The 11491-nt window shown below is 44.3% G+C and overlaps 1 protein-coding gene across 1 annotated transcript; it reads right to left on the bottom strand.

Annotated features, from left to right (window-relative positions):
• LOC109236087 (PERQ amino acid-rich with GYF domain-containing protein 2-like) lies at positions 2904-7956 on the bottom strand. The gene is made up of 4 exons (XM_019402310.1): positions 7591-7956; positions 7363-7536; positions 6963-7263; positions 2904-3517 (listed from the first exon to the last, which is right to left on the bottom strand). The coding sequence occupies exons 1-4, from the start codon at positions 7954-7956 to the stop codon at positions 2904-2906; spliced, it is 1455 nt and encodes a 484-aa protein (XP_019257855.1).

Here is an 11491-nt window from a genome sequence, read left to right as displayed (position 1 = left end):
GTAAGGTGATAGGTACCTATGCGTTGTTGTCGAGTCATAGCATGCGAGTTAGTCTTATTCTTGTAACTGTTATACTCTTTAATCATAAATTTCATGTTTAGACTTGTCATCCCATGTGTTGAGCAACTCTTATCATGTTTTACAAAGTTTGGTACTGATTGAGTATTAACTCAGAGTTGAGACTTGTATTTTAGAATTAAATGTTGAAGTAAGACTGGTTCTTGATATTTTCATCTCCCTGTTGTTATTGTACATTGTTTGGGTGAGGGAGAGTGTTTAAGCACGAAGGGTGATGTCGTGCAATGTATTGTGAGTGAGTGATAATGCACGAAGGGTGATGTCGTGCCATGTTATGAGAGACTTAATGCACGAAGGGTGATGCCGTGTTGTTTCTACTGTTTTTTATGGTAAGGACGAGAGTAAAAGCACGAAGGGTGATGTCGTGCACTTATTCGCTATGTTATTACTTTCGTTGGTGTAAAGCATGTTTTTTACTATGACTCTTTACTGTACTATTTCCGGATTTGATATTCCCCTCAGCATGTTCTCCCCCTTCCCGTTAATATCTGCTTAATTTCCATTTGTTGTTATCTTCTCGTATATGATTTAACTGCACAGGTTTATATTATTGTCGTGTCCTAGCCTCGTCACTACTTCGCCGAGGTTAGGCTCGGCACTTACCAGTACATGGGGTCGGTTGTACTGATACTTCACTCTGCACTTTCTGTTCAGATCTCGGTACTGGAACGTGTTGATTTGAGTTGGGTTGCTGCCTTCAGTCCATCAGGAGACCCAAGGTAGATCTGCCGGCGTTCATAGACCCTAGAGTCCCCTTCCAGTTTTTCCATTTCACTGTTTTTACTTAAATTCAAAGACAGTTGTATTTTATTTCGGTCAGTGTTTGTAGTGACTCTTAGAAATTCGTGAATTGTGACACCAAATTTTGGGTAGACATGTATTAGTATTTAGATTATTATGAATTTCCGCACTTCTTCACTTTGTTTTGGTTTAATTATTGTTATTTACTGTTTGGATAGTGGTTAGCGTATTAAATCTTTATCTGTTGGCTTGCTTAGCATTTTGAAAAGTTAGGCGCCATCACGATCCCGATGGTGGGAAATCCGGATCGTGACATAAGTCCAACCCACGAGATGCCTAGACATGATTAACGACGACGCCGAACACGACTGCCAAATCTGAAACCATCATTCGAGTACGAGGCGAAACGAGCAACCCTACAGCGCCGCTCCTCCTTTCACCGACTTGCCAGGCCAAGGTAAGGCAATTTCGTTTGGGCTTAACTTATCACGCTCTTTGTTGGTTCAAAACAGGAACACGAGCACTCTCATAGGTACGCGAACAAGGAACGAACGCCACCAAAACACCCAAGGAAAAGGTTTCGTACCAAGCCATCTCGCATGCAACAACCGAGTAAAGCCCCCTAAGTCGTATCATACAACAAATAACAGAAACAGTTCGGCACGAGTCGACTATCGAGAAACAATCTCCAGAACAGGGGACTCACCCATAAAACCCACAGTATTCTCCAATTAAAGCAAAGTTAAGCAAACCGGGACTCACCCATGAAACCCACAGTATTCTCCAATGGAAGCAAAGTTAAGCAAATTGAGACTCACCCATGAAATCCACAGTATTCTCCAGTGAAAGCAAAATTAAGAAAAACGGGACTTGCCCCGACGCACGCGTAAACAATGCAGTGACGAGTAATGTCCTCCAGTAAAAATAATACAACAGATTACAATTCCGACCTCGCTCGAATTAACACCCTTACGGCCATCGGCCATCGCCACATGAAAGGAAATTTCGACCTCGCTCGAATTTACAACGGGTTACAATTCTGACCTCGCTCGAATTAACACCCTTACGGCCATCGTCCATCGCCAACGAAAGGAAATTTCGACCTCGCTCAAGTTTACAACGGATTATGATTTCGATCTCTTAATTTCACATCTTTATGACCGTCGGCCACCGCCAAGTAAAAGTAAAAATTCTCCCAAGATGGTGACTCCAAATTCGACCTCGTTCGAACATATAAGTCCGAAATTGACTTTGCCCAAGATGGCGACCCCAAATTCGACCTCGTTAGAATATATAAGTCAGAAATTGACTCTGCCCAAGATGGCGACCCCAAATTCGACCTCGTTCGAATATATAAGTCAGAAATTGACTCCGCCCAAGATGGCAACTCCAAATTCGACCTCGTTCAAATATATAAGTCAGAATTGACTCCGCCCGAGATGGCGACTCCAAATTCGACCTCATTCGAATATATAAGTCATAAATTGACTCCGCCCGAGATGGCGACTCCAAATTCGACCTCGTTCTAATATATAAGTCAGAAATTGACTTCGCCCAAGATGGTGACTCCAAATTCGACCTCGTTCGAATATGTCAGAAATTGACTTCGCCCAATATGGCAACTCCGAGTTCAACATCGCTCGATACATATGCAAAAATTAACTTCGCCTAAATTAGTAAGTCGGAATTCAATCCCACTCGAGTATACAAGTCAAAACTGACTTCGCCCAAGATGGCGAGTCTAAATTCGACCTCGTTTGAATTAAGGTTGGTTCCGCCTAAGTTGACAAATCAGAAGTCAACCTCGCCCGAACTTGCAGATCCAAAGTGACTTCATTCGGACTTATACGATGAGATCCTACATGATCCGGGCAGGTTAGATTCCCAATTAAAAAGATCAGGGGGTTCATCACAAAGAAAATCAAAAGATATACAAACGAAGGCGAATCAACTATTTTATTCAAGTATACATGCGCGACAACCGCACCTTACAAAAGGCCGAAACGGGCCCTCAGGAAAAAGATGAAAATAAACAACAAAAGAACAAAAAAAACTAAGTACAAAGGTTGCAGCGAAAGCGTCACTCAGCGTCTTCCCCACCGCCGTTCTCCCAACATCCTCATCATCATCAGAAAAATAATGGTCGAAGCAGACTCTTGAGGGGGAGCTTGAGCCAATAACTGCGCCTTCTTAGCTTCGAGAGCCGCAACTCGGTCTCCCAAGATCGAAGCGGCTCGATCAAGTTCACCAATTCGCTCCTCGAGCCGTGCCTCCCTTAGCATGGTCGTCTCTCTCTCAGACTCCCGCTCGGACCTGAGGACGCGGATAGTATCCTCTAGTGCCGCCACCCTCGCCAAAGCCGACACTCGAGCGTTCTCTGGTCTCTCCATCTCGGCCACTTTCTTTTCTAGCTCGGCCACCTTCTCCGTCCATTCCGCACTCAGAGCGTCGACCTTAGTAGCACTTTTGTCGAGCTCAGATCGTAAAGACGATACCTTCGCCTGAAGGTCCTCGCACTCCGCGGCAACCCCTTTGCCCACCTCAATCTCTTCATCCTTGACATGAAGTTGCTCCTCAAGCTCGCTGCATCTGCGTATAGACCGCATCAGTTCCTCATCTCTTCTCTCCAACTCCTCCCTAATGGATTGGGCGCCCGCACCCGCTCTGAGCTGCTCATGCATCTTGATCGCGGCCAACCCTGCACTACTATTAAGTAGCGAGAGAGGTCGAAGCAGCTTTTACCCGATTTAGGGTCGGGATCGAATTCCACAGAGAGCTAGATATTGGAGTTGGGTGTCTATCTAAAGTGGAGTTGTGTATTTTCTCCAAATTGCACTTCTACACATTTTTGGGTTTTAATTATGATTCTAATTCTATAAACTACAATGCTCAATTAAACTACTACAAGCTAGGATTAAACTATTGCAAGTGGTTCAAATGATTAAAGGGCACTAGGGTAGTGACTTTCGCCTAGATGGTCAATTGACGGATTTTTGAGTCTAACGCTAGATTGACACATTTCGGAAGTATGATATAACCATTGCTCGATTCTACTCACTCTATACCTCTCGGTAGTTCGACTAATTTTGCCCGAGTTGACTTTCTCAAGTCCAATTGGGTATGCGAATTTGCACAAGCAATTGAGGATCAAGTCGGGTATTATGATCTCTCGGTTTAACCCTTTAATTAGGGCTATCAATTCTCTTGAGTACGCCTCAATTCCTTGTTGAACTAATTCTAGAGACTTAGGCTCTCTTTCTCAAGAAGAGCAAAAGTCAACTAAACACAAACTAGTGTTTGCAACCACTAATTTAGCAATTAAACATGGAATTAGCGCAAATATCAAACACCCATAGTCAATCAAGCTCTAAAATACAAACCCATCAATTACCCACACTAGGGTTGAGCCACAACCCTAGCTGATGGGTCTAGCTACTCATAATTAGAGAAAGAAACAAAGAAATAGATGAAGAAGAACTCATATTAATTAATTGCTAAATTAAACTTGAAGATTCAATGTTAAAATGAAGCTAAAATTACTCAAAACAGCTAAAATATTCGAACCCACAAGCGCAGCCTTCAGTACTTACTATCTGCTTGACCTAAAAATGGAAAAGAAGCTATTTATACTAAGTTGAAATGTCTGGACAAAAATACCCCTGCGGGGTTAGTGCGGACCGCACAAAATGGTGTGCAGCCGCACTAGGGCTCTGAACATAAAATTCCAGCTCTCTGAACTCAGGCAATGCGGACCGCAAAGAATGGACTGCGGCCGCGATGGCTTCTAGTGCGGTCCGCATGAAATGGAGCGTGGACCGCATTGGCTTCAATCTCCGAAAATAGCAACTCTCTGATTCTTGTTTGTGCGGACCGCACCAAAATCGAGTATGGCCGCAGTAACTTCAGTGCGGACCGCATTAAATCCCATGTGGCCGCATTGCCTGATTTGCCTGAGTTGCATACTCTCTGAACCTCACTTGTGCGGACCGTACAGAATGGTGTGCGGCCGCTTGCCTTGTTTTGCCTGAGCTTTGTCTTGCTTTGATACTTGTGCAAGTTTCACTCCTTTTTGAGCTGATCTTTGACATCTTGTCACCTTGTTGATCAAACCTGCAATCAAGCACAACTCGTGAGCCTTTTTGGGACTATTTTGTACAAATTTCTAATCAAAACATAAGCAAGGAGGAGTATAAAATGTATCAAAATCCCTAGTTATCAACTCCCCCAAACTTAAGCTTTTGCTTGTCCTCAAGCAAATAAAATAAGACCCACCCCTTAAGAGAAAATCCAAGACAATTCAGCTATCCTAAAGTGACCTCATTTAGCACCAATTGGGACTAACAATTGCCCTCAATACACATGAATCATTAACAACATTTACTCTTTTAAAACAACATGGATCAAGTGTGACACAAGAGCATCAAGAGTTGACTCAACACATCAAAGGACTCTTTCTATTACTTTAGTCATTGTGGATCCCAAACTCACACATCCTCGGCTCTCCCTAAGCAAACCTCACCTTTAGAATAGTGGCACTCAGAACGAGGTTAATGGAAATTCACTCATCCCTCTCAAAGAAAAGTCACAAGTCCGGCACTAAGTACCATATGCTTGCCCCTTATGGGAGTCACCACTAATGTAAGCTTCATTCAACTAGAGATCATATAGGGCTTTTATGGAGACATAGTGAAGGCTTTTGGTTCCGGGTAGGCAATGTTTGGTCTAAGTAGGTTCCATCTTCTCTTAAGCACTTCTTTTGTTTCATTTGGGCACAGATTCACTTGACTCTTTGAGTCTTTTCACTTCTTTCAAGGGGTAAGAGAGACACATTGTCACTCTTTTTTATGCATTTCAAATCTTTTTTTTTCTTTCCCAATTTTCCTCACCTTTCATTCTTTGCTTTTCTTGAATCCCTTTTTTTTTTATTCTTTTCCACATTGAGTATTCTTTTTGTCTTTTTGCTTTTCTTTCTTTTTCATTGCCTTTCCTTTTCTTCATTTTGTACCTTTTTACCACTTTGTTGCAATCCTCGTCTCTCCCCCCAAACTTATACTTTTGCCATGTGCTAAGGAAAGATCGGGTGCCAAGAGAGGGTATATTTTAGAACAGGTACAGGCTTGTATCATGGTTCTTGAAGGAAAAAGGTTTAAGGCTCAAAAGGGTTGACTAGGGATTTCATCTTTGGTAGGCTATGGAAGTGTTTAAGCTATCATTTGGATCAAGGAGAGCCTATAATCATGTCTCAAGTCAAAATTCACTTAGGATTTCGCCTCAACAAACATTCAGGGCAAGTTCTAGACCAATGGCTCGGGACTTGGACTTGTAATGCAATTTCTCACCACACACGCTATGGGGTTGCTAAAGACACAGAGTCGGGGGCCCACAACGACCTTAGATAAGATTTGAGCACACAATGGTCCCGAAAAATCACTTGATGATTATCGGTCAACACAAGAGTCTCAGGGTCACGACTTTCACCATCCTAAACACAACAATTTGTTTTTGACCGTGAGATCAAAGGCAAATGTGCTAGGCCCAAGTGAGGCTTTGCTTGAGGCACCCTTAACCACTAACTACTAAAAAGCCAAAAAGAAAAGAAAAACAGACTCAAATCCTTAAGAAGGTTGTCGCGCCATCCATCATTGGGTAGAGCCACCCGGTTCACACAAACTCTACCTTTGGAAAGAACCATGGCATTAAGAAAATCGAAGGCTTATTGCAAACGTTCAAAACAAGAAGCTACGAACATAAATAAGAAGCTAAGAACGAAAACTTGCGGAAAGTAAAATGAATATGTACAAGAGGGGATTTAATCGAATATACAATAGATGGGATGAATATGTACAATGTAACATAACTTTATATACAGACCCAAAGTAATATAAAAGTACGAGAAGTGTGACGAAATATTAAAATTATATACAAACCAAAGATGAAAAATCAAGAAAACATAAAAACTGTCAAATATATACAATCATCCAAATCCACAAAAAAGTAGGGCCTACCCCCTCAAATGAAAGTTGGCATTGTCCCCAATGCCAACTAAACCAAATAAGCACCAAAAAGAAAAAGGGAAAAGGATATAGAGACTCCCTATGGCCCGTCTGTCTGCATGGGCTCCTGAGTGGCCCCTAGGTCCTCACTGTGCTCGGGAACCTCAAACTGGTTCCCTATGGCATGCTGCTCTACTGCTGGGACCTCAAACTGGTTCCCTATGGCATGCTGCTCTACTGCTGGGACCTGGGCCTGGACCTGGACAAGCTCTTGAGATGCATCCTGCGGCTGACTGGAGGAGGCCTCCGGTGGGTCTGCCAACTTGATGACTGCATCGTCCGCTCGGGGAATCATCCTCTTCCTCTTGGGAGGCCTCTGAGACTGCTCCGGCTGGGGATAAGCTTCTGGTGCAGGGTCATGAAGCAATAAATCCAAAGGTAGCTTGTCTGCCTTCAACCTGTCAACATCAACCCTCAGCTCCTTCACGGACTCCTTGGAGGCCCGTGTCTTCCTCAACTTCTTGTGCTCCTTAGCAAGCTCCTTGAGAGCCTTGCTATGTGAATCAACAGCATCAGCGAGCACTTTCTGGTTGTCAATGATTTTCTTCTGGTTGACCAAAATCTCTTTGAGAGCATCCTCTATGGACTGTGGGACCTGCGGAGGTGGAGGAGCCAACTGAGCTTCCACTGTAGTAGTGAGGATAGACAACTTGGATGAAGTTGTCTGCATCCAATTGTTGATGCTGAGAAGAGCCTGGCTCAGTCGGTGAACAATAACTGGGTAAGCTCGGGAGGAGGGAATTTCCGGGTCTGCTGAGGTGGATGGGCCAGGAGGGATGTCTGTGGAAGTGGAGGCAGGCTGAGCAGGAGCCACTACGACAACTAGCTCTTCAGACTGGCCAGTTGAAGCAGTAGTTGTTCCCTTAAAGTTCTTGCTCTTTGGGTTGTCATCCCCGTGCATGCTGTACCAAAAGAATGGGGCCTTCGCTTTGACCGTTATGTCGAATGGCCTCTTTTCAAATTTTAGGTCCCTGAAGTACATAGTCAGAAAGTTGGGGAAAGGGTAGTTTCTATCATGCTCACTGCCCACAATTGTGATTATCCTAGACATTACATTTCCCACATTGATCGGGTACCCCGCCATGATCGAAGCCACCAACACTGCCCGGTGAAGAGGGAGGGAGTTGTCATGAGTGGTCGGGTCCTGTCTATTGCACACAAAAGTTTCCCACCCCTTTGCCTCGAAGTTCAAACTACGTCTCAGAATCTTGACGCCCGCATTCAACCAATCGGGGGTGGTACCTGGGATTGCCAGATACTGTGCCAACCAGGGACGGACCTCCTCGCCCAATTCCATCTTTGCCATATAAAGTGTCTCATCCTCCTCATCAAAGCCTAGGTAATCATTTATTGTCTTCCCATCAAACAACACTTTCAGGTTTCGCACCTTGGTCACCTTGGTGCCCTTTTTGATGTGGGCAACATTGGCGTAGAATTCCCTGACCAACTGCTCATTGGCATCTACACACTCACTCAAAAAGTACTCCCAGCCAATTCTCTCCCTAAACTGCCTCCTCACATTGCGGTTGTGAGGTAACAAATATCTATCAACAAAACTCCTCTCCGGGATTAACTTCCTCACCGGCCACCATTCCCTAAATTTGTGATAAGCTACCTCACTGACAAATCGGTCCTGCCACACCTTCGGGTTTCTTGTTCTAGCAATCCCGCCAACCTGAGGTTCACCCCCTTCTCCTACTTCTCCTTCTCCTCCTACTTCCTCAGTGTCTCCTACTGCACCCTCTCCAGATAATGAAGCTGTGGGAGAGGTGGAGTATTTCCCACTACCTTCAGCTGAGCCTTCAAACAACCCAGAAGATACATTCACTGACGCTTGGGCACTGGGGGAGGTGGAGGAGTGTCTGTTAGCCTGAACCTCTCCGGCCAGTCTTTAATGTACTCTGGCACGGAGTCTGAAGAAATCTCCCGGGAGGGCTCATACTCACTCCCCGAGGACTGGGAAGCAGCTCTATCAACGGCTTGAATCGCTTTCCTTGTTGCCTTAATTGCCTCTCGAACTTTGGGGATTAATTTTATCTTTCCACGTCCCCTCCCCCAGGAGGACTCTCCTCTGCCTGGTTGTTTAGCACCCTGGCCTTTTGATCTCACCATTGTCTACAAACAAATTCAGTCATGCTTTGTTAGTATCAGTAGAAGTTGTTAAGTCACAGTTGCAGGATAGAAAAAAAAGTTGCAGACAATTGCAGGTTTTACACAGTGCAGACTGCACAAAATAGAGTGCGGCCGCACAGAGGTCAATGCGGACCGCACAAAATGGCAATGTGGTCCGCACAGAGGTGGGGTTCAGACTACCCACTCTCTGTATCCATGCAATGCGGACCGCACAAAATGTAGTGCGGCCGCATTGGGACCAATGCGGACCGCACAAAATGTAGTGCGGTCGCAGTCCCCAAACTTCAGAAAACCAACACTCAGCAGTGCGGTTCGCACAAAATGCCATTGCGAACCGCACTAAAGCACCGCGGACCGCACAGAATCAACCGCGGTCCGCACTGAGTGCCCAGAATCAACGCTAACTTAGGGTTCCGTGTAATTTGATTTTAAGTTCAATTTTACACCTAAGAAAGGTTCCTATGTGTTTATCCAGTGTTTTTAACTACCTAATGCTACTTTAATCAAGAAATTAACTAACCTAATTCTACCAAATTGAAAGAAATACGAGAAGAACAGGATGAGAAACAAGGAAAACAAAAAGTAAAAGAAAAATAACAAAATTAAAACAATTAAAAAGAATGTGATGTTACCAGATGTAAGAAGCAATGAAGATGATCAAGTCCAAACAGTTAATTGCAAGTAAAAGAAATGATGAACAGTGTTTTTAGAGGTTCTGGGAGTCAAGGGTTCGAAAAGTGTAACGGGAGGGCCTCAGGCCCTATTTATAGAAAAGGACCTGGGACCCATCTTACCAACCCAGTGCGGACCGCACAAAATCGACTGTGGTTCGCACCACTCAGCATGTTTCAAAGCTTGAGAAGGAAACCACTGCGGTCCGCACAAAATGGAATGCGGCCACAGTGGTCTACCGCGGACCGCACAAATGGACTGCGGCCGTGGTGGCAAACTTCAGAGAGTTGTTATTTTTACCCTTTCTTCAGTGCGGTCCGTACTAAATGTAGTGCTGCTGCATTGAAAACTTCAGAGACCTGAATATTTTGTCCACTATGTCCTGCACTGCATCACACAAGCCTGTAACATCTCACAACTAGTTAGTCCAAAATAAAACCTATCCTACAATGAAAAACAACAAAAAACAAGAAGAAAAACACATGGGTTGCCTCCCAAGAAGCGCCTGATTTAACGTCGGCACGACGCATGTTACCATCTAATCATTTGAAATGAACAAGTACCACCACATGGCTATCATCAAACTTTCCCAAGTAGTGCTTGACCCTATGACCATTAACCCGGAAAATCTCCCCATTTTTGTTCTTCAAATCAAGGGCACCAAACGGGGTCACAAACACTACCTCAAAAGGTCCGCTCTACTTTGACTTTAGCTTTCCCGGAAACAACCGTAATCGAGAGTTGAACAAGAGCACCAAATCACCTACTCTAAACTCCTTTCCACGAGCATATTTGTCATGAAGGTACTTCGTTTTGTCCTTGTACAAGGAAGAACTGGAGTAGGCATGGAAACGCAATTCATCAAGTTCATTAAGTTGCTCAACCCGGAGATTTGCAGCCACATCCCAATCAAGGTTCAACTTTCTCAAGGCCCACATGGCCTTATGCTCTAACTCAACCGGTAAATGGCAAGCTTTCCCGAACACCAACCGATACGGAGACATACCAATCGGAGCTTTGTAAGCAGTCCTATACGCCCATAGAGCATCATCCAACTTCTTAGACCAATCAGTCCTATTTGCATTGACCGTTTTAGACAGAATATTCTTGATTTCCCTGTTTGAGACTTCAACTTGGCCACTCGCCTAAGGATGATAAGGAGTAGACACTTTGTGGTTGACACCATACTTGGCAAGCAAGGTGTCAAAAGCTCTATTGCAAAAATGCGATCCTCCATCACTTATAATTGCACGAGGAGTGCCACACCTTGTAAAAATGCTCTTCTTTAGAAATGCAACCACACTCCTAGCTTCATTGTTGGGCAAAGCCACGGCCTCGACCCATTTTGAGACATAATCAACCGCTACAAGAATGTAGGTGTTTCCGCACGAGCTTACAAATGGGCCCATGAAATCAATACCCCATACATCAAAGATATCCACTTCTAGAATGGTGTTTAGAGTCATCTCATCTTTCTTCGAAATACCACCGCTCTTTGTCATTGGTCACACCTTCTCACTAAATCACTTGCATCTTTGTACAAAGTTGGCCAATAAAATCCACAACTTAGAACTTTCGAAGCTGTCCTCGCCCCTCCATGATGGCCACCATAGGGGGAGGAATGACAAGCCTCTAGAATGCTAGATTGCTCCTCCTCAGGTACACACCTCCGGATCACTCCGTCGGTGCAAATCTTGAACAGGTATGGCTTATCCCAATAGAAGTCCAGACTGTCCCGTTTGAGCTTCTTCCTTTGGTTAGAAGAGAGCTCACACGGGATGATGCCAGTTACAAGGAAATTAGCAACATCCTTA

This window comes from Nicotiana attenuata, chromosome 12 (genome assembly GCF_001879085.1).
Source record: "Nicotiana attenuata strain UT chromosome 12, NIATTr2, whole genome shotgun sequence".
NCBI classification, from domain to species: Eukaryota; Viridiplantae; Streptophyta; class Magnoliopsida; order Solanales; family Solanaceae; genus Nicotiana; species Nicotiana attenuata.
This window is presented reverse-complemented; position numbering and strand designations above follow the sequence as displayed.

What these genes read in the sequence shown, in the direction of transcription:
- LOC109236087 (XM_019402310.1), bottom strand. Translation starts at nt 7,956, where the DNA reads ATGGCGGGGTACCCGATCAATGTGGGAAATGTAATGTCTAGGATAATC. An exon ending in CTGTTGATTCACATAGCAAG is followed by an intron (nt 7,264 to 7,362) that starts GCTCTCAAGGAG and finishes GACAGGTTGAAG; the next exon opens with GCAGACAAGCTACCTTTGGA. An exon ending in GTTTGAGGTTCCCGAGCACA is followed by an intron (nt 3,518 to 6,962) that starts GTGAGGACCTAG and finishes ATAGTAGTGCAG; the next exon opens with GGTTGGCCGCGATCAAGATG.